General features: G+C 52.8%; 1 protein-coding gene across 5 annotated transcripts; it reads right to left on the minus strand.

Moving 5' to 3' along the window:
* Positions 1–710: 710 nt before the first annotated feature.
* Mef2d (myocyte enhancer factor 2D) lies at positions 711–27,927 on the minus strand. Of its 5 annotated transcripts, none has more exons than XR_004387358.1 (13): positions 27,819–27,926; positions 27,200–27,507; positions 14,252–14,435; positions 13,577–13,780; positions 11,944–12,081; positions 10,789–10,999; positions 10,528–10,584; positions 8,729–8,919; positions 8,278–8,298; positions 7,016–7,145; positions 2,891–3,110; positions 2,161–2,581; positions 711–1,998 (listed from the first exon to the last, which is right to left on the minus strand). XR_004387358.1 is itself a non-coding variant. In XM_032898104.1 (13 exons), exons 3-13 carry the CDS (start codon positions 14,303–14,305, stop codon positions 1,987–1,989), a joined length of 1,545 nt encoding a protein of 514 aa, XP_032753995.1. In that variant the 5' UTR covers positions 14,306–14,435; positions 27,200–27,503; positions 27,819–27,927; the 3' UTR covers positions 711–1,986. The 5 variants fall into 5 exon arrangements, 4 of the variants coding, with proteins under 4 accessions (XP_032753995.1, XP_032753994.1, XP_032753998.1 ...); XM_032898104.1 differs by having other exon boundaries at positions 2,275–2,581; positions 27,200–27,503; positions 27,819–27,927; XM_032898103.1 differs by having other exon boundaries at positions 2,275–2,581; positions 27,819–27,925.
* Positions 27,928–27,998: the final 71 nt, after the last annotated feature.

Raw genomic sequence — 27,998 nt, forward strand, 5'->3', positions numbered from 1 at the left:
ACTCCAGGGATGGAACTGTGACTGGGTGGGGCTAGTGGACAGCCGTATGGAGGCAGAGCTCCAAATGTGAAGCCCTGGTGGAGGTAGGCTGTGGGGAGAAGAGGAAGGCCGGCTAGCACTCCCTCCCCCAAACTTTAGTAAAATGTTTTGGGACTGAGAGCAGCCCAGGGAGGGAGTGAAGCCACAGAGTTGGAAGCTGCCTATCCCTTGTAAACACATCCAGCTCACAGACACAGAGGCCCTTGGAGCTTGAGTCACTCAAAGGTACATCCGCACAGCTGCACACACATAAATACAGGGTGAACCCAGATACGCCCCCACGAGCATGCTCACACCCCTCTGCTTCTGGCTCCTTCCCTGCATCAAGTGTCAAATACTACAAAAGGCTGGGTCATAGTTGGGCAAAGACCATCTTACTACAGCACTGAGCCTTGTCTAACTCTACCCTCCGGCTGGGAGGAAGCTCCAAGGGAGTGTGGCTGTCTCCCATCCCCTTTTCCTGGGTGGGAAAGCAGAGGAAGGGCAGGGATGGTGACAGAGAGCAGGCTGGGGAGGGGGCAGACTATTCCCTCCAATTTGACCTCAGATCCAGCAAGAGGCCCAAGGACCCAATGCTTCCACTGCCCCTGGTCTTGCTGCAGCCCCACTGAGGAGGCCACAAAGCATGAGTCTGGGAGAGGAAGGCAAGAACACAGCAGAAGAATCTCATCTGTACAGGACGGGCCATTTGAGTCATTATTATTACAATATACTTTGACAAAAATAGAATCTCATTTCATATCAATACAACAACAACAAACACAACAGTTTCCTGGACTGTTACACCACTAACATTTGAAAGGTCTCTATTTACAATTACAGTAGCAAGAGGGCAGGTATGGGATGTGGCCTGGAGGTGTAGGGACAGGAGGTAGCGAGACAAGGGGCATAAAGAGAGCTGGGAGGTGGGACAGGGGCAGGAGCTCAGAGGCCTGGGGAAGGGCTAGGGGCCTCACCTACAGGAGCCTCTAGCTCCACAGACCATGCCATGTGCCTAGTGTGTACTCTCCGGACACAGGTACACAAAGCCCCTGACAGGCCTCCTGACTTCAGTGCCCCAGGATGACTCTGGCCCACCTGGAGCCACTTCACTTAAGGTCATCTCCCAACTCTCCCAGGACATGGCCAGCTTTCTTTAGAGCTGGGGCAGGCTGAAGGATGGGGCGCTATTGCACTGTACATCTTAAAGGAAAAGCTGGGGGGTAGGGTCCCAAGTCATCACACCCAGTCCTTCTGTCCTCTCAGCTCTCTTTCTACAGCTGTCCCTCTCCACAGTTTCTTCTAGAGATTCCTACCTCAAGCCCTTGCCCTGGCCTCAGAATCCTAGGCAGCCTTTCTATCACCCAGATCTTGGGGTGTAGCACACAGGATCAGCGAGTGCGGTATGTATGCAGGAAGCTGAAGGGACCAGGATAGGTATTAGCCATGAACCGCCCAGAAGCAGAAACTCCACCTCCTCCTATATCCCGAGACACAAGCCCCTCATCAAGCCAGCTTTGGGTTTCAGTCCACTGTCTGGGTTTTGTTGTTGGGTAGTTTTTGGTTCTTTACGTCTATCTGGGAATGGGATGGGAGGGCTCCACATGCAGGGCTCGGCACCTGTCCTTCTCCAAGGCCTACCGCCTCCCCCCTTCCTGCAGCATATGTGTACAACGTGCAAAGTGTCCCCCCTTTCCCGCAATAAAGAGAGTCCCCCATCAATGAAAATGGTGGGGGCAAGAAAGGGGCAAGAGCATCCCTCTCTCTAAAGCGAGAATTCGAATTTAAAAATATAATAATAATAACAATAATAATAATAATATAATTATACACAAATGTAACCATCAACAGGACATGGAGCAGAAGAAAGGAAGTGGGGTCGAGCGGGAGGAGCCCAGGACAGGGAGGGGTGGGCGGTGAGATTGTCAACTCTTCATCAGGGAGGCTGAGAGATGGGAGTGGGAACCATCACTTTAATGTCTGTGAAGAAAGGAGATGGAGAAGGTGGTGTGAGGGGCAGTGTGGCCTATAGGATGCACCCACCCCTCTCCCCAGGGGTCACACTCTAGGGTGAGGCTAGCTGGAGGTCACTGAGCAGGGAACAATGCTGCAAGGAGGGGGTCGAGGGCTGTGAGTACTGACCCAAAAGAAATGCCTGGCCACAAGGCCTCAGGTGGGAAAGAAAACAGGCATGTGCATGTGGGGCATCCCTGGGTGACGCAGACACCGGCAGACAGAAGGGCAATGTTACAGTACCCAAGTATCCAGCCGCATCCTCTTCACAGCTGAGCCCTCAGCCTCAGGCTCTGGGGCTGGGCGCAGCAGGCCTAGTGTGGGCCCAAAGTCCCCCCGTCCATCATCCCGGTCCCCGGTCTCATAGGATCCTCCAGCTGGGCTGCTGAGACCTTCGCCAGGCTCAGGGCGGGCAGCTGGGAACACAGCTGGTGGAGGAGGTGCAGGGCTGCGTTCACGACTTGGGGACACTGGTTCTGACTTGATGCTGATGTGGGGGTGGGTAGTGACAGTGAGAGCAGCACCCACATGGGGCAAGGGGCTGCCAGGGCTGGAGTTCAGGGACACAGGGACAGTAACAAATAGCAAGAAGAAGTCAGCAGACAGGGAAACACAACAGAATGAAAGTGGGGAGTTGGGAGAGAGGGAGACGCATGTCAAAGGGAAAGAAGAGAAATGAGTGTTAGCTGCAATCTGTCCACACCACACTGTCCATCCATCTTCTAAAGCCTACACCCTCAGCTCTGCTGGCTGGGTAGAGGGCTCACGACTGCCACTTACTAAACACATACACAACTCCAAGGAGACCTTCTGTCCCTCACTCCCCACCGTCCCCATGGAAAGCCTCCCAAAGACTCACATGAGGTTGCTGAGAGAAACAGGGACCAAGTGGGGCTGTTGCTGAGGTGGCTGCTGTGGCTGTGGCTGTGGTGGCTGTGGCTGTGACTGTGGCGGTTGTGGCGGTTGTGGCTGCTGGGGCTGCTGGGGCTGCTGCCAGGCGGTGACGTTGCCTAGTGCCAGCCCTGCAGGTGAGCTGAAGGCTGGTAAGGAGGAAAGCTCTGCACTGGGCAGCTGGTAATCTGCAGGAAGAGAGAGGAAGGAGCCTGGGTGGAAGCACCCCCCAGCCCTTCTGGGGGGCAGGTGGTGTCTAAGCACAGACGTGAAGAGTGGAGACTTCAGGAAATGACAGGAGACAAGCCTGATGGTCACAGGCATGCTTTTTAAACAGGGTAAAGGACAAGTGGTTTTTAAGACATCATCAGTTTTAAAAATCAATCATGCCTAAGTATTGCTTTCATAAGGGCAGTTACAAAAAAGAAATGGGCAAGGGAAATGGAGAAGGCCCAGTATCGATCCACTGCAGTCTCTTCACCCGCCCAGCTCCAGGCCGGGGAGAGGCAGCAGGGAGCTCTGAGAACTCCAGGATACTGAGACCAGAAAGCACAGAGGCCCCAAACACTCTCGCTTCTGTCTTGGCCCCACATACCTTGACTCTCCCTAACCAGGGCTTAAGCTCCCAAAGAGACACAGAGGAAATGGGTCTGACACCCAGTTTTCATGGCCCTGAGGCAGAAAGGGGTCTCATTTAGGGCCTAAGCTAGGGCCAAATGGCCAAGTTTCCTGGGGACTTGGGACACTTCCCGTCTAAGCACTGATCTAAAGATATTGTGACGTCTACACTATTAAGGCACTGTGATGTCTGCAGCACTGTTAAGACACTTTGACCTCTGCCCCTCAACAAGTCCCTCACTTGCTATTTATATAGCTCCAGGATGCCTCTTGCTGTTTTCTCTGTTTCAGGTATTTAGAAATGCCTTCCCAAGAGCCATAAAGATGTGTACACAGTGGGAGGACATGCTAGAAAGATATGTACTGTCCAGTCACCCAACCTATGTTCCACTGTGAATCCAAGGTCACTTGCTCTAGCCCTGTTTGTGCAGGAAGATGGTTTGACCTCTGCAGCATTCAATGCTGAAGCTATGAGGACAGATTCTTGGCAACCTCCACTCACAGGCCGAGATCCTAGACAAGTGCTGACTGTCTAGAGCAGACGCACCTCAGCACAGCCACCAAGGAGAAGCAAGTGTGGAAAAGCCATGTAGGACAGCAACATCATCAGGCTCCTGGTGAACAATCCAAGACTTACCAAGCACCACTGCTCACATGAGACAGATGTAGCCTCAGGTCTGAGGAGCTGCCTGCTCACAGGAAAGGCTAGGCTAGTGGCAGCACCCATGGGAGCCCTGATGCCATGTTCCTTTATTTAATTCTATTTCTGCAGTGCTGGGCATGGAAGGCAGTCCTACACTTGCTGAGCACACTCACCACTGATCTTACCTGCACCACAGCCCACTCCACTTACTTTAGGTCAATGCCAGTTACCTATTTATTTATTTATTTACCTATTTATTTCTTTAAAGTCTTTTTCCACCTAGAAATTTTTAAAAGTTTACTTTATGTGCATTGGTATTTTGCCGGCATGTATCTGTGTGAGGGTGTCAGATCCCCTGAAACTAAAGTTACAAATAGTTGTGAGCCACTAGTGAGTGTTTGGAGTTGAACCTGGGTCCTCTGGAAGAATAGCCAGTGCTCTTAACCACCGAACCAACTCTCTAGCCACCCCCCCCCCTTACTCATTTTAAAAACCAGTATAAATGCAAAATGTGGCCTCTAGGACTAATTATATTCAATGCTTACTATACAAACAAAATCAGGCCCAGAATAGGCCAGGGCATTACCTAAGGACCTCAAGGAGAAATCAGAACCCAACTCTTAGTCCTGCCTAACCCCAGCACATTAGCTCTATCTACTGGGGAGCTTATTTCCTAAGGACCAAGAGATCAACCTTCAGGCCATCTGGCTACCTCTTTAAGCTGCTCTCGTCACCACAGACAGATCTCTAGAGGTAGTGTCCACAAAAGCCAGGCCCATGTCCTCTGGAGCAGGATATCACCATAGTAAATCACCTAGCACCTACTGGAGCTTGGCCCACATCAGATGTGGTACCCGCAAATGTCTGCTGCTGATAGAAGTCTCCTCAGCTACTCCTGTAGCAACAGGAACTGGAGCTTTCTCGGGGCCAAAGCTTGCTTGCACATCCTAGAGACACAGTAGTCCAAAAGAGAGCTGAGATAAACTAACTTCCCTCCTGCTTCCCAAGACTGAATGGGGGAAGTGCAGGTAGTCACCATGGTAGGATTCCCAAACAAAGCTTCTGAGGAGATCTGAGCTGTGTTCAGCCTACTTTCCCATTAGACTCAGGAAGTTGGTTTTTTCCTTGTCTTGGGAGTGGGTAACAGGCTGGGGGAGCCTCATCTCCCTCTTACTTATGTTCCCTGAACTAGGCCCACAGGCTGCCACTTCTAAAGCAGTCAGCCCCTTCCCAGCCTCAAAATCAGTAACCTGGCAGTGGGTATGCATGTGAGGCACCCAAGGAACTGGGGTCAGAGACATTCGAGCAGGCAAATCTGCCCAGAGTCATTGATATCTTGGTCCCTGCAGAGGCACAAAGCAGGCTGCTGTCTGCTACTCAGGCTATCTCCTGCTGCTAGGAAGAGGGCAGAGGTGGGGTCTGTACCTTAACATGCTTCTGATCAAAAAGGACTTGCAGAGGTACAAGAGTGGGGTCTCTGCTCTAGTTTGCTCTCACCATAGAACAACCTGAACACTGGCCACTCAAGTGTGAGGATCAGTAATGAAAGTGGGAAAGGGATGAGGAATGCCTCCTTATTGAGACAGAGCTTACTGCCACATGAAAGCTTTGAGGCCAGGTAACAAAGCATCTCCCTACTAGAGAGTCCTTCCTGGCCAGACACAGCAGCCTGAATGCAGCCAAGGATGGCTGGCTGTGGGCATCACACTCTGTTCTGGAAGGTGTGAGAGGCTGACAGAGCCATGCCAGCTTGCACTATATGTCTCACAGTTCTACCCAGAGGCCTTTGCCATGTCCCCAGGTAACTGTCACCTTTAGACCTATCCAGCCATCAACCATCACCAGGCTTATCCTGCCTCCCACTCACTGCTGCACTGAGCCATCTCTGCTCAGGACACTAGCAAATCCACTCTGCATCCTCCAGGAAGCTTCGCTGCACTGACCATGTTCCCTTCCCCAGTCCCCAAACCAGGACTCTATGAGCCTGGTATGCCTGAATCATCTACTCAGGTTACCTCTGACCTGTCCCCCTCACACTGGATAGGAGCTACTCTTCCACAAGGACCTATGTTAAAAATAAAAGATAACCTGGTTAAAAGTAAATTTTATATTAACAATGCATTAAAAGAAAGTATGTCTTTGGGATATACTTCAGCACAAATAATGCCTTGGGGATACATTTAAGACTGAAAAAGAACTTGTTTCATCCGAAGTTCAAATCAAGAACTTTGTTATTTCTGTTTATAAACTTTTTTAAAAGTTTATATGTGTATATGTTTGTATGTATGCCACATCATATGGTCAGGTACCATAAGAGGCTGGAAGAGGATGTTGGATCTCCTAGAGCTGGAATTACAAGTAGTGAGTAACCCAGTGTGGGTGTTGGGCACTGAACTTGGACTCTCGGAAGAGCAGCAAGTTCTCCTAACTGCTGAGCCCTCTTTTGAGCATGTTTTGTTGTTTCAGACAATGCCTCAAGTAACTGAGCTGGACTTAATTCCCTGTGTAGTTGAGGGTGATGATGAACTTCTGATTCTCTGGTTTCCACGTCCTGGGTGCTCAGATTACAGACAAGTGCTACCACATCTGGCTTATAAATAGTGCGAGCAACTGGGCATAAGGCTTCATGCCTGTGAGGTAAACCCTTTCTTTACCAATTGAACCACACCCCCCAGCCCAGGATTCTGTTTTTATTTGTTTGATCTACTAATTATTACAACACTAATTAGTGAAGGACCTACCTCAGATTGGAAGGAGCATCCAGTGACCGTCTCTGGTCACCCCCTGCCCTATGCACACGTGCACAATGCAGCAAGTTACATGAACACTCACCTGTGTTGTAGGCAGTGGGCATGGAGGAGAAGGGGAGGCCCTGGCTGAGTAAACTTGGTGTTGCCACGGAAACCACTGGGGTGGTGAGCGAGTGGGTAGACTGGGAGACCCCAAGGCGCTGGGCATTGTTCTGTAGGAGAAAACTGTCTGTCAAAAGATGGCAAATGGGAGGGCTGCCTCAAGGTGGTCAACAGTACTGTATCTGAACTAGGTCCCTGAATCCCAAGGGGAGGGATCATAGCATGGAAGCCCGCAGACTCACAAACACAGTTCGTGTGTTTGGAATCCTCAAGACTCACAGAGAAAAACATGCACACACAGATTCACTTGCATCTGCACCCATACAGACAGGAAGGTGTGGGGGCAGCCTGTAGCTTAATGTGAACACTGCCCTGGTACCTGGGTGGAGGGACAGAGGAAGAGATATGGTCTCTTTTGGGCTAAGACCAGTGAAGTATCTCTACCCATTACAGTAGCAGAGGCCTCAAGAGATGTCTACTGGCATCTGGGAATGAAACGTAGGATCTGGGGTGGCATGTGATTGCATGTATGCACACACGTGTGTAGGGCTGTCAGCTCCATCTGCTGCTGAGTCACTTGTTTATCCAACTCCACGCTGGGGCCGAAACTGCCGGTGTGTTGGCCGCCAAAGCCTGCTTGCCTTTTCCAGCCTTTCTGGCCTCCTGTCAGCAAGCTGGGGAGGAAGCACCCTCCTCTTTCCTGGCTGCTGCTGAGTGTAAGCACAGGAGGGGATGTGCATGTCTCTAAGTGTCTGTGAGATGGGCTCAGGGTAGGAGGTGAGTGAACAGGCAGGCAAGGACAACTGCAGTACTGACTGCCTTAGGCCTCAGACTTACCTAGATTTTCTTCTAAGGATTGGATTTGTGTCTTTCTTGGGTTCCAATGTTGTGTGGGGTCAGGAGGCCAATGGAAACTAAGAGCTTAATTCAGGCATCTGTCTGAGGCCTCTAAGGCCTGAGGATAGTCTCATGCTCTTTTCCACATGCATACACGTATTGGTATCTGAACAAGTGTGATGATACAGACATCCGTGCACACGCAGATGACACGTGCATGCCATGTCCAGCCCTCCCCTTATCCGTTCACCTTAGTACCCCACTCAGCTCTATGCACAGCTCCTGGTAACAACCACACATTAAACACACAGGGAGAAGGCAGGTACACAAACTCATGCTGCAGACGGAATAACATTAGGCAAAGCTGGAACTCAAAGACACTTTTAACATCTCAGCCACACTTACCAGATCTAAATGGTCCTCAGTCTGGGAGCAGAAATAAAACCAAAAGGATGGTTCAGGCTATGGCTCCTGCCCTTCCCATGCGGCCACCCCATTCCCCTATCTGCCTAAGAGCAGAATGTTCTTTCTGGCCCAAAAGGACATCTATTCTATCTGATAGCCATAAAATGCTGCATCCTGGCCTCCACCAGCCAGATATCATCATCCAGTGCTTATTCTCATGGTACAGTGTGGGTTCCTTCTATCATCTTCTCTAATACAGAGCCTTTTCTCCTATCTCCTGTTCATTTATACTGCCCTCTGGTCAGCACTGCTGTGGTCCAAAGACCCTCAGGGAAGAAAGTGTTCAAAGTCATGCTGTCTCTCTCTCAAAAGTCCTACCTGCTACTAACCTTCATTTTCTTGCTTTTCTTCCCACCTCCCAGCCCCTGCCAAAGCCCAGAAACCCACTCACCAAATGATGCATTAACCCTTTGCCTCCCTGGGAAGTGATGACCCGCAGATCAGGCTTGCGGCTGGGGGCTCCAAGCTGGGTGTTGTGGGTGGGTGGGGGTGGAGACTTGGCAGGGATGACCTTGTTTAGGCCGTTGCCATTGGCCACAGGGAGGAGGCCGGGGGAAGCCCGGGCACTGACGTAGCCATTCCCTGGAGAAGTGAGATGAGGAACCAACAATGCCAGCCCGCCCCCATACCTGCCAGCTGCCCCAGACAGCATATCTGCCACCTGTAGGCTCCCAGAGGCCTGGTGAGGCTCTACATGGATGCTGAACTGTCTGACATTGCCTAAAGCCTTGGTCCCCAATCACTTGACATAAAGTCAGTCTCTAAGCCACAGCGATGGGACCAGAGGTAGAAATGACAAACAACCACTGCCTCTGCCAGCCCCGGGCACTTAAGAGAGCCCTGCAGCCATGCTTTTTCCCCATGCCTGGTGCTCAGACACCTCCATCTGTTTCATAGAGGACACACAATGACAGGAGTGGGACAAGGTGGCCGGCTATGATCTGGTCTTCATTTAGGAGCCAGATTACCAGAGCCAGCCAACCATTTAGATTGTTTCCTTGTCAGGAGCTAAAACTCTGTGCTTTTGATCAGCACAAGACAAGTTGCCTGACACCATGGGGAAAGGGCACTGACTGCTGGTAATGGTGTTGCTGGCACTGGGGCTGACAATATGGTCACTATTATAACTAGAGCCGGTGAAAAAGGCATCACAACTTTTACATTTGCTCTGCACTCTGCCATGTACAGGTCTTCCACACACAGTATCATACATGTTCACATCAGCCCTGTGAGGGGCACAGGATGGACATTTTGTCAGTTCTGGGCACATGACACTAGAGGAAGCATGACATTAGCTGAGAGCTGTGAAGACTTTTCCACAACCACCCAGGGCATCTCACAGAGAGCCCAATGCTGGGCTCTAGGGCTGTGTGAGCAAGGCCTGGAGAGAAGGGTTATGCCTTTAGTCAACAGTTTTGTGACTCTAGTGCACAGCCACTGCTACAGTGCCCTCACGCCCACTGACCTCACACAGGGCCCATCCATAATGACCAGGACAGGACATGGGAAGTACTGGCCGAGACTGAGCTGAGAGAGCCTGAGGTTTAGGAATGTGGGTGATCCCTAAATTCCACCTTTCTCTGTCCCCTAAGAGCACATGGTTATCCTCACAGTGTGTTGCTGTTTCTATCCCAACTCCAAGATCACTCTGGGAATGGCAAGAATGACAGGGTGACGTCAATGGTGACATTAAAAGGAGGTCACTAGTCAGACACCAGCATAGCTCAAGAGCGGCTACAAGTGTCTGGGCAATGGTAGTTTCTTCCTATGACTCCAGTATGTAGGCCTACAGGTACACATCTGTATGGTGACTCCATAGGAGCATGGGGCCTCTGTGTACAAGTGGTGTTTGAATGCCTACCATTTGTCTAGACAAGTCCTGATCCCAACAAGATGACCCATTTTAATCTGAAAATGCTGGACCATGGCCAGGCATGGTGGTGCATGCCTTTGATCCCAGCACTCAGAAGGCAGAGGCAGGTGGATTCTATGAGTTTGAGGGCATCTTAGTCTATATAGCAAGTTCCAGACCAGCAAGGCTACATAGTAAGACCTGTCTCTAGAAAAAGAAAACAAGAGGGGGTTTGGTGGGCTAAAGTCCTCTGATGCATCCTGCTTTGGCCCTGTCATCCTCCTCCCTTTCCATTAGGTCCCTGGTCTGAGCCACCCTATGGAGGCAGCTACACTCACCAACGGGGCTGGGGCAGGCTCCATTAGCACTGTTGAGGTCTCCACCCAGCATGGCTCCTGGGAGAAAAGCAGAGCTACCATGAGCTTTGTCTTGGGGACTGGACAAGAAGAGGGGGCTCTGAGGAGTCCTAGGCCATTTCCCTTCAAGAGTCCTACACATGCAGAAATGCTGCAAAGGGAAGACCCGCCATTGAAAATAGAAGCCCAGAGCCCCTTCAACACACAACTTCCACTTCAGTGACTCCCCTCCAGCCCACTTACCTGCACTAGCAGGCCGCTGGGGCAGGCCTGGAGAAACACTGTTTCTCTGTAGTGCTGGCTGCTGGGGGGACAGGAGCCGTGGGTCCGTAAGGGATGATGTCACCAGGGAAGGAGTGACCAGAGAGCTACTTGGATTGCTGAACTGCATGGAGCTCTGATTGGACACGGGCACTGTGACAGGCATGGCAAAATTGGGGGCCGGAACAGATGACTAGACAGAAAGATGGAGGGTAGTGTCACACCAGGTGAATCTCTCCCCCTCGACCCATTTTTGCCTGAGAGGGTAGACACAAGAGTTCTTTGGTTCCTGAACTATATCTCCAAAGGCCAGAAGCTTGGGCTCCCTGCCTTCAGCCCTTTGGTAGCCCTGCCTACCTCCCATCAGAAAGGTGAGAGCACCTTGCTACAGCTCTGATCCAAGGCGAGAGAGCCAGGCTCTGTCCACTGCAGATGGGATCGGATACCCCCAGTGGAGGTGGGTTAGTCCTCAGCCAGGCAGGACACACTGGGAGCAAGTTAGTGCCCTGGGGACAGACCCAAACTTGCATATTACCGAGGATATGGCTTCACTAGGTGGCCATCACCATCTGGCCTGCTTTGGGAGCAGCTCAAGCCCACCTCTCTGCCATCCCTTTAGCAGTTCTGCTTCCTTTACACAAAGCTGAGTGACTGAAGCAGAGGTGCCAAAGCACCCCAAGGGGGGTCCCCCAAAATAATGGGACAAAGAACAGTTCCTCTCCCTTTCTGGAGACTCACAGCACCTGCATTGTCTGCTAGTGAGAGGACACTGCAGGTCTCTCTAGTTTATGCAAGAAGGGGGTTATCAAGACCAAGGCCAGGAGTTCCTCAGTGGTCAGTACCAGCTCAAGGATGGCTCAGCATAGCACATCCACCAGAGGCAGCCGAGGCCGGGCAGGGCTGGGTGAAGCCACACCATGCAGCACAGGAGGCTGTCCTCCATGACTACTCACGGCCAGTCTATAACTCTGCATCATCTTATCAAACTCCTCGTCTATCTTTTTATACTTCTCCTCCGTCTGGGGGGTCAGGGCAAACGCCTCGTCCACCTCGGGGCTCTCACATTCCCTGTGCTTCTTGTGCAGCGCCTGGGGGAGGGGCCGGAAGGGGGCCAGAGAAAAGGTGAGGAGGGCTCACCCCATAGCGCCTGAAGAGCCCATCCAGCTCCTCACTGGCCCGCCGGTACTTGTCCTCCAGCAGGGGGCTCTGCTCCAGTGAGTCCTCCCCATCCGGCTCTGGGCTGTCACAGCCGTTGAAACCCTTCTTCCTCAGGGTCTGCAACCGCACCATTCAGTCAGCCAGCCAGCAATGGTCCTCCTGCCTCCTCCAAGCTCCTCCCCAAATCCCCCCCCCAGAGCCATCCTCCCGTCCCTACAGTGTTCCCTGGGGCAGGCATGCTCCACAGCTGTCTAGGGAGAAGCCAGGTTCAGCCAGCTCCCTAGAAAGTTTGTTTGGGGGTGGGGACTCTGCCCGTGCAAACCCTAGGTTCTACTTAGGTGAGAGAAACTGAACGGAGACAGGAAAGGACACAGAAGTACAAAGGACCTGCCTCACTCACTCACTGAGCTTTTTGCCTTATACTACCCCAGACCCAAGCTCCCTGTGCTCACTCAGAACGCCAAAGATACCTGACTTGTTTTGGTTTGTTTTTATTCAAATCACATTTATCTGTCTATCTCTCTGTCTTTAATCAAATCACATTTATCTGTCTATCTATCTATCTGTCTGTCCGTCCGTGTGTGTGTGTGTGTGTGTGTGTGTGTGTGTGTGTGTGTGTGTGTGTGTGTGTGTGTGTGGTAAGTGAGAGGACAACCTGCAGGAGTTGGTTCCTCCTCCACCACAGGGTTCCTGAGAATTAAACTCAGGTCATCAGGCTTGGCAACAAGTGCCTTTACCTAATAAGTTATTTTGCCAGCCTTTGCTTCATTTTAATTTTATTTATTGTGTAGTTTTTTTCCCCCAAGACAGGGTTTCTCTGTGTGGCCCTGGCTATTCTGGAACTTGCTCTGTAGATCAGGCTGGCCTTGAACTCACAGAGTGCTGGGATCAAAGGTGTGTGCCATCACTGTCTGGATTTAAAAAAAACAAAAACAAAAAGCTTTATCTCATGTATATATGTTTTGCCTGCATGTATGTGTACCACATGAATGCCTGGTGCCTACAGGGTCAGAAGAGGGTGGACTCCACCCCTGGAACTAGAGTAACGGGCGTTCATGAGCTGCCATGTGGGTGCTGGGAATTGAACTCAGGTCCACTGGAAGAGAGCCAGTGTTGTTAACCTCTGCACCCCAAGTTGGCAACCTGAAGTGAGAAGCATGAATTAGGTCATCTCTTTGCTCACAGAACACTTCTTTAAGCCAGTATTGCTCCATCTGTGGAGTTACCACAGCCAAGAGAAGCCAGACCACCTGCCTAAGGTCACATGGCAAGAAAAGGCCAGAGATTCATCCCAAAGCTCATATCCTTCAACATTTCACATCTTGACCCTGAAACAAGACAAGAGCCACACAAACCCACAAAGGAACAGAACTGAGAGACGGGAACAAAGAGGGAGATACCAGGAGTATCACAGAATGAAGGAAGGAGGAGCCCGAAGCACAAGACAGCAGGATGCTCCTCAGACCTGGTAGACCACATGCCTGAGTTGAGCTGAGGCCTGGTGCTGGCTACAGGACTCATGCCTTTGCTGTCAGGCCCCTCCTTCCTTGGACCCTGGGTTCAGGAGAAAAGAGAGGTTTACACATGAGCAGAGGTGGGCCCAGGCGCGCACCTCAATGATGTCAGCATTGGTGCGGCTCTCATGCGGCTCGTTGTACTCCGTGTACTTGAGCAGCACCTTGTCCATGTCGGTGCTGGCGTACTGAAACAGCTTGTTGGAGTGGTTGAAGATGATGAGCGCGATCTCACAGTCGCACAGCACACTCAGTTCGTAGGCCTTCTTCATCAGCCCAAACTTCCGCTTGGTGAATGTCACCTGCAGGAGAGTAGTGGGTGGCCAGGTCTGATAAGAGTCCCCCTGCCCATAGACATAGCCTCCTCCCTAGAGTTCTACACTCATGGTGACTCAGCCATGGCTGATGGAAATCCATGGTCTAGAAAGGAACAAAATAGCACCAGAGCCAGCCTCAGCCAAGAAAGGAGGCCACGTCTCTGTGTACAGTGGGCTGAGAAGAGCAGCATACCTCCCAGTTGAGGAGGGGGAGAACTCTTTGCTGAGATGAGGAAGCTATAGGTGTGGCAATGGTGTGGGGCCCTGGCCCATCTCAGGCCAGCAAGCCAAAGAGGTACACAAAGTGCTCCTCTCTCTGCTTGGACCCACCCTCTATTGGAACCATCACTGAGTCCCTGGGTTTCCAAGAAACCTCTCTTTTACAACTGGTCATGGGTGTCAGAGTTGGCTCTCTGTCCTTGCTCGCCTACCACAAGGGCCCTGGGACCTCCTCACCTGGCGGTTCCGTTCATCAGTGATTCGCTGGATCTGAATCTTTTTCCTCCCCATCTTCTCCGGGGGTCCTTAGTGCCAGAGAGGAAGGGGCTGCTGGGTGGTGATCAGGAGCCTCACACTGTGCTCATGAATGTCTGGGACTAGTGTTCAGTTCATGGTCTGTAGAACACCTATGCACAGCCTCCTAGGAGGGGTCATAAGAGGACTGTTAGACCCCCAACCCCCAGCCTTGTTTGGGATGTGGGCCAGGCTATTACAGCCTGTGAGAGACTGGTGGCATCTCTGCCCCATCCCCAAATTACAACAATATTGGCTATAGAGAAAATGCCCCCCTTCCCATACCAGGTACAAACTGGGCTCCCACTGGAACCAGGGCTTGGTCTAGGTTGATTCCCCAAGTCACTGCTGTCCTTGGGCTTTAGGTCATGCAGAAGATATAGGGCTCTGAGGGTCTGCTTCTTGGAGAGCACCCATACCCTGTTCTTTAGGAAGCTTGTCTGTACTGTGTGCTGTACACTCCCAACCCCCTACCACTACCACAGCCTGTACCAGTGGAGGCTCCTATGTTGGAGACAAAGTGAGAAGATACTGAGCTAATGCCTTCCCAAACTACAGGCAACAAGCAGAGAGAGGATGCTGGATGCATATATTGGTACCTGGCATCCAGTCCAGGTTGTCAGTCTGGGGACAGTGGAATGTGGAATTACAGAATGCACACCCTAGTCATAGCTTCTGGACATTAGTGCACTTCATTTGCTCAGGCCAAGAACAGTTCTGTTTGAAGGGTGTTCTGCCACTTAGAAACAGACAAGCTGCTTTAGGCCAGAGGGCAGCAAGTGTATTTCCCAGAGCACCTTACACTGGGGACTCAACCCAGTAGTCCTGTGCATGCCTGGAAGGTGCTCTGCCTAGCTGCATCCTCAACCCCCATTTTTATTTTGTGAGCTAAGGTCTTGTTAAGTTTCCCAGGCTGGCCTTCAACTTGTGATCCTCTTGCTTCAACCTCCCAATAAGCTATGGTCACAGGTCTACACAAAGTCTGGCTTTTTTCTCTAATTATTGCAGTGCCAAGTATGGAAGCTAAAGTTTCACACTCCCTAGGTAAATGATCCATTGCGGAATTTACCCCCATTCAGGTAAGTGTTTCTGAAAAGGGTCAGAGAGTCAGTGCTGCAGGCTGTAAATTCTTTTGCACTGTTTAAGCTCTGCTACAGGCAAGCAGCCTAACTGACAAAGACTGTGGGAAAGGAGGTGGGTGTGGTAGCTAAGGTTTTTAATTCCAATGCTTGAGAGGCAGAGTAAGTTGAGGCCAGCCTGGTCTACATAGTAAGACCCCACCCAGCCTTGACAAAACAAACCCCAGAAAGAAAACAAAACACAAATAAAACCCATAAAAATAATAATTAAATGGGATAAATAAGTAAGTAGATAGGGAGTGGAGGGATATGCAAAGAGGGTAACAGGAAACGGAAGAGCTGGCTCAGCATTTAAGAGCCCTTGCTGTCTTGTAGAGGACCTGGGTTCAGTTCCTAGCATCCATTTGGAGAGTTACAACTATCTGTAACTCCAGTTCCAGGGGGTCTGATGTCACCTTCCAGTCTCCAGACTCTGCACGTACATGGTGAACAGACACATAGGCGAGGAGGCGAGAGTTCCTCTGCCTTTCTAGTCCATTCCACAAGGCCTGACGGTTACAGAGGAAGTGGAGTGGTTAGTTCACTGGATACCTGACTATGATGGCGTGGGGAAGGGAAGGTCTGGACCTGCTTAAGCTCATCACAGATCACAGAACTTCCCCTCGGGCTTGTCTAGCTTCCACTCAGCCTAAGCATCTACAGAGAGCATCTCAGCTCCTTGCCCTGAAGAAAGAGTAATTTGTCTACATGTATAGAAGGTAACCAACAGAGGGAACCAGCATCTCTCCTCTTGTTCTGGTATCTGAGGAGCTCCATAGTTCCTGGCCTTCCTCTGGCCACGCCCCACGTCCTAGCCCTGTGTGGCTCAAACAAGTTCTAGTTTCTCTCTGGGCCTGTGACCCAAATCCTTGTCCAATGCACTGTAGGGGCTCCACCCAGGACTTCCAGCTTTACCCTAAGTCTCAGAGCTACCCACAACTGCCCTCCTTGGGCTGGGGGTTGGAGAAGGGCACACTGGGGCAAGGGCTATGGTAAATTGGCCTCTTTAGGTGGGTTTCTCTGGCTCAGCCTCAAACTCCAATCTTTTTTTAAAAAAGATTTATTTATTATATATGAGTACACTGTAACTGTCTTCAGACACACCAGAAAAGGGCATCGGATCTCATTACAGATGGTTGTGAGCCACCATGTGGTTGCTGGGAATTGAACTCAGGAGCTCTCGAAGAGCAGTCAGTGCTCTTAACCGCTGAGCCATCTCTCCAGGCCTCAAACTCCAATCTTGACCCACAATGCAGGGTGCCCTGACTCCCCACTGGCCAGGTGGTTGTCTTCCTTCTTGTCCCTTTCTTGTTTCCTGCTCTCCACCTTCAGACCATGAACAGACTCTTTATTTGTTTGTTTGTTTTTCTTTGTTTTTTGGAGCAGAGTTTCTCTGTGTAGCCCTGGTTGACCTGGAAATCACTCTGCATATCAGGTTGACATTGAACTTAGAGTTCACAGACCTGCCTCTGTCTCCCAAGTGCTGAGATTAAAGGTGTGCAGCACCAGCACCAGCACCAGCACCCCCATCCACCACCCAGACCATGAACAGATTCTTGAAGACAGAACCTCTCTGCCTGCTTATGGCCGGTGCTGTCTCCTCAGGCAAGTTAAGAGTGAACTGTCCTAGTGTTTTCAGTTTACTGAAAAGCTAACCCAACACTCTAACATTATCAATTGTGATTCTCTTCTGTGCCTGGTTCACTAAGGTTGAAGCTTCATGAAGCAGGAACTTGAATCTGTCTTTTTACTATACTATTGCCCGTACAAAGAAAATATTATGAGCCTGTAGAAGTCCTTCCTGCAGTCTAATCTCTGTCTGTCCTGCTGTTCTCTGTGGAGTTAGAACCTTCTACCAGCTGCCCTCAAAGCCTATCAGCTCAGACATCACCGACTCTCCAACCAACCCTGCCACCCTCACCCTCATCCCTCCCTACACTCAGCTCTACTGGTGCAAAGGGTGAGACTCTAAGTCTTCTAAGGAGCAGCCCTGAGCACATGGAGATGGAGAGGATGGGGTTGCTTAGGCAACTGTCGCCTGGCAACCAGCTCCCTGGCTGATCTCCTACACTGCCCCCCCCATCCCTGCCGCATGCTGGGGGAGCTAGGATATAAGAGAGATCATGGCTGAGAAGGCAAGGAAGCCAGAGAGATATAGTAAGTATCCTTTATCAGAGGGAACCTGTCTAAGAGGCCAAGCCTCAACAACCCTGACTCCCTGACTAGCTCAGCCATTTATAACCCCATGCCTCCCAGGGTCTCCCTCACTGCTACTCTTCCTCTGCCAGAATTACCCTGCAAGAGGACAGACCCTGCCTTGGCCAGTCCCTTTTCCTAGCTAACCACAGTTCTCTTACAAAGCAGGCTCTTTCCACTCTGCTGTCCATTCCCTATTGCTTTGGACTCTTTGGAAGCTCTGGGGCAAAAATATGAACTCAATCTCTGTTATGGAAGAATGGTGTCTGGGCTGAGATGGTCACAAAGTACCCTAGACTGACCCCACTCAAGGTGTGGAGCTATCCTGCCCAAATTTCCCTACTCTTATTGGGAAGTTTTAATGAACACCTGGACCTGCTTAATTAGTCTTCTGTTCAACAACCTAACTAACCACTAGGGGCCAGAAGCCTGGACATCTGCTCTCCAGATGCAGGCTTCGCTGCGGCCTAACCTAACTACCCCTCTTTCTGCAGCGCTGCTCTTTGGGCTGCTGCTCTTCTTCTCTCTCCCCCTTTCTCCCACACAGTTTCTCTGTGGAGCCCCAGTTGTCCTGGAACTCAGTCTGTAGATCAGGGCTGACCTCGAACTCATAGATCCCCCTGCCTCTGCCTCTTGAGTGCTGGAATTAACGGTGTGCACTGGTTGGGCTGTTGTTCTGCCTCTAGTCTGCAGCCCTGGGCAATCACGCTGAGGTGCCAGGCCCCAGGCGCCTTCCCATCCTGACCTTACAGCCACAGATGTATCACAGCAGTGCCCCTCAGCAGGTTCTAGCTGGGCAGGGTGGTATTACCAGCAGGCTGTGACAACAGCAGCAGAAAGGAGAGCCAACAGCAGGGTGGCCATGGGGGCAGAGAAGTCTGGGATCTGGGATCCCATAGCAACTGGCACTGTTTATATGCAAAAGAAGGGCAAGTGAAAAGTGAAGGGGTGCTGCATGGCGGCCATGGAGACTAGGCTGGCTCCCTGATGTCACACCTCCTGGTACCTGAGCAATACTCAAACCACTCTGGGGTTTCAGAATGAGCCGTCACAGTTCCTGTGTGAAGGGCCTGGGTGGAGATGGGAGTGAGGTCAAGACAGGTCCTGTAGCCATTGCAGAAAGACCAGGAAGGAAGCTCCCTTCCCCAGCAGTCTCCATCTTCCCTCTACTCTTTAGCCATTTTCTGCTCCCTCACACCTTTCTGCCCCAAACACTGTATCCTGAGGCTCTAAAAAGCTGCATGCATCAGACTCTGGAGCCCTATACCAGCAGGCTCCAACAGAGCAGAGGCCATAAAGGCCAAGCCCTGAGCTCTTCTAGAAGGGAGTGGGAGACAAGGAGGGAACTGTGCTCATTAGGAGCTCCCCCTCCCTTCTAGGCCGCTGGGGGGCCTCAGGCTGGAACTCGGGAAGGCAGGCTGCACTGAAGACAGCTGTCACCCTCCTCCACCCTCTCCCTGGTAGGGCTGCAGGGCATGAAATAAGCAGCAGGCGCTGGGGGAGGGGGCGACAATCCAATCCACCTGTCACCCCCACAGTCGGGCAGCCTGCTTGCTAGTGGGAGGAGGCGTAGGCAAGGTGGGGACAGATGCACAGACAGAGGAAGAAGACAGAAAGGGGCCAGTGAGGCAAAGGCACAAGACTGGGACAGCGGCTGGGCTGAGCAGCCTAGGGGTGCCCCAGCAGCCTGCTCCGGGGGTGGGGTGGGGTGTGTTCAGGTCCTCTCTTCTTCAAAGTTCCCATCATCATCCAAAAGCACAGGCCCAAGCCTAAGTTCTGTTAGGCTGACAACCAAAACCCCTGGTTCCCACCAAGTCCCACCATCCCCTCCCCCAGACAGCAGCTTGGGGCTGGGCAGGGGCTATTTTTAGCCTGGGCAGTGAGCTAATTTTAACTCACCAACAGGAGACCTGAGGGCGGGCTTGGGGGTGGGGGGCAGTCCAGGAAAACAGGGCTTGGGCGGGGTGGTCTCAGGCACTGTGGCCTGTAAAAACAGAAATTGACTTGAGGAGGGCCCAGGAGGCCTGGGAGCCCTCCCTAGCCTCCATCGGGCAATTCTCTCATACTCCAACGCCCTCGGCTTCCCACCTCTCCTGCCTAGCAAATCTCCTGGGAAAGTGTTATCCTGTTTTCTCCAAGGGGGGCTGTTTCCCCTCCCTGTCCCACTCCCTGTCCTTCCTGCAGTCTAGCTCTCACTCCCCTGGTAGCAGTTGAGTCCTTGAGGCTCCCCAAAGGCCTCCTCCACCCAGCTAAAGTTCCTCCCACCCACAATAAAGTTCCCAGAGCCACCCCGCTGGGCCTAAGGAACCATTAGGGGCTACTGAAGACTGCATCCTGGTAGTGAAGCAGTGAGTGAGGTCAGGCCATGAAGAAAGGACTTGCAGGGTCTGGGCTGGGCTTTTCTGGCCTGTACTAAGATGTGTGCCCAAATCAAGGTACTGCTGCAATGAGGCCCCACCCCCCAAAACAGAGGGGCAGAATGGTGAGGCTCCCTGGAAGAAAAGTCAGCCATGTAGTTGAGAAGTGCCAGTCTAGGCTCCCTTCAGCTGGTGAGGAAAGGCACCGTGGAGGCTGACATGGAGCCTAACCAGGAAGTTTTCTGAACTGTCACCCCTAGTAGATGAGGGAGAGTTGGCTCAGGGCCACTCTGTTGGGGACAGTGGCAGGTGGAACACAGGAGGTCCTGGCAAAAGTTCAGTTATCAAGGTCCTCCCATATACTAATGGGACCCAGAATTTGGGGCCTCTAAAGGCCCTGGCCTTGGTTAGGCCCAAGGTCACTGTCACTAGTGTGACCCATTTTTGAAATCCAAGCTTGTGCTTTGCTTTAGCTCTGCCTAACAGGCCAAGTAGCCTGACTCACTGATGCTAATTTGCATGGTCATTTGCATAGTGTCTCCACCCTTATTCTTCCAAATTCAACTTCCCATTCCAGAGTGTAGGCTGTCCAATGGCCCTCAGGACCTCAGGACTGGTTCCATTTTCTGTGCCAGAAAGAAAGAAACCCTCAATTCACAAACAGCCCAGGGATGTAGCCTAGGGCTCCCATTCTGTAGGCCCTTCATTCCTGTCTAGGGAAAGGATCAGTGACACACAGTCCATCTCAAAGCCTCAGAGAGAAGGCAGCAGCAGGCCACTCCTATCCTGCACCACTGTGTGGCGCTCTCAAGAATGCAGCACAGTGGACACGAATTACATTTCAGACAAGACTTTAAAGACTGAGTCCTATACCCATAGCAGACTCTGGGGCTCAAGCTCACCTGTCATAAGCTAACCAACCAAGACCAGGACACATGGGAGTCATGAAGGTGCTTGTTCCTACCATGGATGCTGGCAGACAACCAGCCCCTTGAGTACCTCCATCTGTCCAGTTACAGCCACACTCTCTGAACTGAGGCCCAGCAGTCTACCTACTCTGGGAAGTCCTTTCTTTTTTTTTTTTTTTTTTTTTTTTTTTTTTTTTTTTGAGCTGGGGACCGAACCCAGGGCCTTGCGCTTCCTAGGCAAGCGCTCTACCACTGAGCTAAATCCCCAACCCCTGGGAAGTCCTTTCTAGTATCTAACTACCATCCTTCTCTCACAGCCAATCCTGCCATGGCAATCTTAAGTCCACTTCAGCCATCTAAACAAGAATAGCATATGGGGATCTTGGCCACTGGATGCCTTAGTTGAGGAGAGGTGGGGCAGTTGGGCCGTTGGTGTGTCACCTTCCACCTCCCTACCCTACTTCCCCCTGGGGGTCTCAGGAGGCAGAAGGAAAGTTGCAGCTGGAGCCTTGAGGACAGCTCATCTGGACAGGCTGTTGGGATGAGCATGCTCCTGTGCTGGGTTACGGCTGCCTGCTGCTGTGCAGGGGGTGCTGTGAGGAGCTGAGGAGCTTCCCACGGGCGTGAGAAGGGCAGGGAGACCTGAGCATGACTTGGGCCACAGAGTTGGCTAGAGAACTTCAGCAAGATTCTTTCCTAGGGCCCTCTTTTTGCTCAAAGAACAGACCAAGAGCTGAGCCCTAATTGCTGGACTTCTGGCATGGGGAATGAGAGGCAGTGCAGTCTGAAGGGCACTGTCAGACAGGCCAGGCCAGAAAGAGGCCAATCCAATCAGGGAAGGCAAATCCTCCTGGTATTGTGACCTCAAGGAGTACCAAGGGTTTAAAGGGGCCTTGGACAGTGGCTTGGTTTCTAAGCCCTAGGCAAAAGGTGGCAAGGTGGCTCTTATGGGGATTAGCTTGCTGCTTTCAGGAAAGACGCAAGGTGAGGATGGGTACCTAACCCAGAGGATCCTGAGCACCCTTGGGCAAACACACTCTCATCAAAACATACCTTCATCAAACGGGGTTCACTGTTTATCAGAACACAGCAGGGACCCTGACTTTGTCAGCAATGACTGTTGTCTGCGCCATGGCCTTCCTCAGAGAGGAAGCTTTCAGGAGCTCTCACAAGCAAGGCCCACCCCTGGGAACAGGTGAAGATTTCCTTTAGCCTTAGCTCCCGCCCCCAACTGCAGGCTGACAGGTGGGGGAGAAGGGTAGTAACAGCTGGGCCAGGACACCTGTTCCCACCCCATGCCCAGCCAAAGCCTGTCATGGGGACCATACAAGGGGAGTTTGCCAAGAGGCAGGCAGGTGTGGGGGGCAAAAAGAGAGGGGTGCAGATGTCAAGGGGAGAGACAGAACAAGAAGCACCCTCTTCAGGATGCGCCACCCTTGCCTATAGTACCTGGCAGAGAAGGTGGCAGGTCAGCCCTCTAGCTCGCTTGCTCACAGCCCCTTCTCTACCATCCCATCCACTGTAACAAGAAGATCGCAGAAAAGAAGTCCATTCCCTTGCCATCTTCCCCCATCTCCACCCCCCTGAACCTTTTGTCTTTGTCTCTATTCACCCAGCCTTCAAACCCAATCTGGAGGAGGATATCACTAGGAATAGCAAAGGACCTGACCTGGGACCTAGGATGTCTGCAGGGCAAGCTTTAAGAACAGGAGGCAGCAGGCTTGACACGGAAAGGAGACCATTTGTTTCCCATGCCATCCTAGAGTCTGGTGGTCCCTTCAAAGCCCCCTCAACTCCTTACCTCCACACCTTTGGTCTAGGCTAAAGATCCTAGGGAAGGGGGTTGGGGATTTAGCTCAGTGGTAGAGCACTTGCCTAGCAAGCGCAAGGCCCTGAGTTCGGTCCTCAGCTCCGGAAAAAAGAAAAAAAAAAAAAAATCCTAGGGAAGGTGGGTCTGTGACACTCCCCACTTTCTCTAGGAAAGGCAGGGGCTGGGAAGGAGATAAGGCTGCCCTCCCCCATGTTACCTTCAATCCCTTTCCCGTCTGCCCCAAGCAGCTGGTCTAGGGACCTCTGTGTGTTGCTGACTCCTGCTCCAGATCTTTGCTTTGGGGCCTCTTCCGTTGATGGGGAACTCTGAAGGAATTACAGTCTCAGGAGTCAAAAGAATGCACCCTCAAATTGTCACACACACACACACACACACACAGACAGACACACACACACTGTAGACCTCTGAGTGCTGCCCCAGCCTAGAACTTCCCTCCTGCTCCTGCAGACAGATACCTTTTCTTTCCTCTTTCTTTTTATTCCTCTGTGTAGCCCTAGCTGTCCTGGAATTCGCTCTACAGACAAGGCTGGCCTTGAACTCAGAGATCCACCTTGCTCTGCCTCTCTAGACTTCGATCAAAGTCATGTATCACCACCTCCTGGCATCAGATCTCTTTTTGACAAGATCCCTCAACCCCTCACAATAGATTTCATTAAATAACTCCTTAGGCTATCAGCTTCTGTTTCTCCAATACCAAAGACCTGTAGCAGACAGAACCCTGCCCAACTTAGGATCTTCACAGAGACAACAAATGGTACCCCCAGATCTAGGTTTCCCCCAAGTCCTCACTTTTGTGTCTGAACCATGTACCCTGTTAAACTGGGTGTGCATGGGTGATGCTGGAGGGGAGAGCTAGGGACAGGCAGGACACGCCTTCCCTGTGGCATGTTGTCTGCCCAATGCTAGGGGAGTGGCTCCAGAACAGCCAGGGGCACCAAGCCAAGGTCAGTGACCAAGCCTAGAGCTCAGGGCCTCCCGGGAGGGTAAGTTTAAATGAGTAAATATGGTCCCGCCTGGGTGTGGCTTGCCACAGGCCAGAGCTTGGGGCAGGTCACTCCCTCTAGTACCCTACTCAGAAGGGGCTGTCAGCCACAGTCAGCTGCCTCAATCCATGTCATACTAGCAGTACTGCAGGGTGGCATGTATCCTGGGCCTGCACCAGGGGAAAAAAGGTATGAAATGCTTTGAAATCCTAAACCCAAATAAGTAGCTTCACTTATGGATGACGGAGACAGACAACAGCATGGACCGTCAAACCTATGCCACCAAAAAGGACTTCCATTAAACACCCAGACGCCAATACCACCAAAAAGGAGCTCCTGCATACTGGAAGGCTGAGGCTGAGGTGGGAGAAGGGACAACTTACCCAAGGACTCGGGCCAGGGTGGGGGGCAGTGGCAACAGGGAACAGGCAACAAGGGAGGGTGGAAGTCAGCCAGTGCTCCCTGACTCACAAAGCATGCTCTCCACAGACAGGCCCTGCCTGCCCATCTGTGCTCTGACCTCAGCCCCTGCTTCCAGCCCAGGCTCTCTGGGTTCTGTGAGCCTTTCGCCTTCCTGCCTCCAGTCCCTCACTACCCCCCACTCTCCAATCCTTTAATCATCTTTACCACCACTGCCCCCACCCCCACAGTGCAACAGCTGCTCTGTGGGTGTCACACCCCCAAGAGTGCACTGCACACCTTCCCCGCATGTGTCCCATGACCTGCTGCAGACTGCCAGGTGCAGCTGGGCCTGCAAGAGACCCTCAAAATGATTTCTGGGGAAGGGACTCAGAGGACAGTATTCTCACAGCTCCAGGACAACTCCTCAGATTATGTTTTGTCCTAGGCAGGGAGAGATGAGAAAATATTCCAGGAGCCAAATAGCACCGGCCCACTAGGCCATAGGTCAAAAGCCTTTTTAGCAGAGTCACTGGAGAATGCCTGAGATTCCCTCTTTCTACTGGCCAAGTTAAGAGTTATCTTTTCCCTAACCTGGTTTCAATGGAAGTTCTGATATCCAAGCTTCATCCAGCCTTCTCTTAACTGTGTAGAGGACAATGTTAGCCACAACACAGCCAGATGTCTGCATCTTTAGCACAGCTTCTAGCAGCTAATGCCACCCCCTCCCCAATGAGTAAGTCACCAAACTGGGACAGGAGGACAGCGAGGGTTAGCTGGACTCTGGCCCCATGACTACCTCATAAAAGCCACCAGTGATTACAGCGATGCGGAGGCTGTGCGGCGTGCGACCATTCCTCCTTCCCACTTCCCTGTAAAGGGAGATAATTTGCTCAGGCCAGTTGGCTTCAGAGGACCTACAGAATCTTGGCCAAGGTCTCAAGGTGTGGGGAGAGCCCACCACCACAGATCCACAGCCCTAGATCTGACCTTTGCCAACAGCCTTGGGCCTGCCTCAGATCATCAGTCCCATTAGGGAACCTGGACAATACCAACTGTACTTGTGACCCATAGTGTCCCCCTCGCCTGCAGCTCTTCTGTAGGCCACACAATTGTCTAGGTAGGGGACAGAGAAGTGGAGGCAACAGAAAAAAAAGCCAGCCTACCAACTCAACTCTAGTGTGGGTGGCAAAGTGTCCCAAGGACCTGCACTAGGCCAGAGCAATCATGGAGGACAGGAAACTCAGTTGGCACAGAAGACAAAGCTGGGAAGACGGACAGAGGTCCAGGCCAAGGACATAAGGGCCAAGGATGCTGCAGCAGAGGCCCCTTTCAAGAGCAGGGTCAGAGTGGGGCCTCAGTGAGCTTAACCCTGTCCCCTGGTCCAGCTCCAGACATGGAGAGACTCCCTCTACCTTTCCCAACACACCACCAGGGAAGACCAGGAGAAGAAAGAAAAAAAAAAAAAACCTGCTGGAGAGAGATTATATAACGGCAGCCAGCCAGCCTGTCACATCGCCCAGCCTATGAGGTGCACTAGAAGCCAGAGAGCCAGAGCAGGGAGCTGGGGCCCTCCAGCCCCATATCACCACACAGAGGGGGATGGGCAACCTGCACCTGCCTCCTGTCCAAGTCCCCCACACCCTGTTCCAGGCACTGGGCTTAACAGAGGCAGCACAAGCCCTGTGCCCATCCCCCAACACAAGGCTTCCCATACTTTCTGGCTGGGTCCTGTTTCTTCTCTAAGCTCAGGCCTGCATGAGCAAGGCTTGTATGTCTTCATTCTTAACTTAAGAGTCCCTGCATGAAATATGTGACAGAGAGAGGGAGGACCAAAGTCTGATAGAAGTGTGATCTCAAGTAAAATGCTCTACCACTTTGGTAGGTATGGGAATGAATGAAAGCTGCTGACTCCCTAAAAGTACATGCAGCAGTCACACACAAGGTACATGTATGAAGGGCACAGGAGTCACAACAAAGACCATGACCACTGAGATCCCAAAGCCTCTGTCCATTTCTGGGGTATATGGGAAAAGTGCCCTACAGAAGCTCCAGAATTCCCCAACCACCCTACATAACAAGGTTCTCAGCCACTCCCACATTCATCCCACCCCACCCCCATCCTGGAAGACGCAGGAAGGAAATTCATTCACAGGCAAGGCCATGGGAGCTGGGACAGCCAGGCTGAGCACTGGGGCTTGGTGGCCAGTGGCCAGAAGCTGACTGTCTGAGGACACTGACAGGTACCTCACCAAAGCTCCCCTCCGCGGATACCTACCGCGGATACTGAGAGAACAGAAGGTGGACAGCTCCCAAGGCCAAGTGCACTCAGTAGGCTCCTCTCCGAGATTCGGCCAGAGCAGCCCAAGGTCACCGTCCCAGACGGCAAACTTCCCACAGTCAGGCAGCTCAGACCCACTGAGGGCTAGGGGGAGGGGGAAGATCCACCACTCACACAGCTAACCGGCTAGGCCTCAGAAGAAACTCACACGGGTAGGGAAGGGTACCGGATCCACCCACTGTACTCCCCTATCCTGGCCCCAGTGCGCCAGTCAGTCGTAGGCAGAACTGGCACTCAGGACAAGCTGGGTAGTCCAGGGCCACTGGGAACCCCGAGGGCTCGATGGAATCTCTGGGAGGCCTCTCTGCCCCATCTCTGCGGTGGGAGGCCAGGAACACCGTAGTCCCTTGGGCCAGCCTCACCACTCGAACCCTACTCGCACTGACTCGGCCCGCACCGCACCAACCAAGGGAGGCCCGGAGAGGTCCTGCCAGATGTTAACAGCTGCAAACTACTGTCCAGGGGTTCTCCACCTGGCGTTGCTGACACGCCCGATCAAGGGGGTCCCCACGGGCGCGAGATCGCGGCCGGAGCCACGTGCGTTGCGCCCGCCAAGGCGCGAGGCGGCGGGGGCTCGGGTACCAGGCGCGGCTGTCACAGCAGACACCCCAGCACCACCACAGCCTCCGCCGCCCCGCCCGGCCCGGGACGCTTATGCCAGGGCGCCCGTACACCCCTCGCGCTCCAGACCACCCTGCGCCCGGCCGCGCGGCGTGGGGGAGGGGCTCTTAAAGGGGCCGACGCGCGTCGTGACTCACCAGCCCGTGGGGGAACGGGGTGTCACGGCGCCGGGAGCTTCGGCCCGGTCCGCGGAATCCTCGGCTGCGCGAAGCCGCAGCTCGGACGGGGAACAGCGAAGGCGCCGCGTCCACGCGGCCTGGGCGGCGCCACAGGGCCGGGACCCCCTGGTGCGCGCGGGGGCGGCGGCGGCGGGCGGCGGGGACGCAGCCGAGCGCCCAAGCCGCCTCGACGGTTGTTGATATTTTGCTTCCTTCCTCCTTTCGGGCTCCAAAGGCAACTCCTCCAGCCCCAGACTCGAGGCCGACGTAGGCACAGCGCAGCCTAGCTTGCGAGATAGAAGGGGAGGGGGGAAGACTAGAGTGATGGACAAGCAGGGGGCCAATGGGAGGCCCCCGCGGGGCGGGGGCGGGGCCTGGCTGGGAGGCCTGGGACGCAGCCCCGCCCCTTGCCCTCGGCCTGCGCCCCACCCCTCCGGGGCGCGCGACCGCGGCGCGTGGAGCCCAGATCCCTCCGCCTGCGGGATGGAAGGAGGCTGCGGGGAACCTCAGCACCCCAGCCCCAGAGTTGGCAGGGGTCTAAGGGTAAATAAGTTCTGGGGAGATGAGAGTTTTGGAAGGCCCCAGCTTCTACACTTACTGTGTGACAAAGCTCCGATGCCAGATCGCGTTCTCTAATCTCGTGGTTACCTGGGGAGCTCCGCTGCTCCCTCTACCTGTGACAGGTCCCCTCCTTTCCCCTGACCCGGCTCGGTTGACGCCCAGACATTTAAAGCGACAGTGCGTAATTCTCGGGTGATCTAATCTGCTTTTAGTGCCT

This window comes from Rattus rattus, chromosome 3 (genome assembly GCF_011064425.1).
Source record: "Rattus rattus isolate New Zealand chromosome 3, Rrattus_CSIRO_v1, whole genome shotgun sequence".
Taxonomy (NCBI): Eukaryota; Metazoa; Chordata; class Mammalia; order Rodentia; family Muridae; genus Rattus; species Rattus rattus.

Coding starts and splice junctions, on each gene's coding strand:
- Mef2d (XM_032898104.1), bottom strand. CDS start 14,305: ATGGGGAGGAAAAAGATTCAGATCCAGCGAATCACTGATGAACGGAAC. Junction 10,585..10,788: donor CCAGCGGCCTGCTAGTGCAG/GTAAGTGGGCTG, acceptor CTTTTCTCCCAG/GAGCCATGCTGGGTGGAGAC. Junction 3,111..7,015: donor GCCCACTGCCTACAACACAG/GTGAGTGTTCAT, acceptor CTCTTCCTGCAG/ATTACCAGCTGCCCAGTGCA.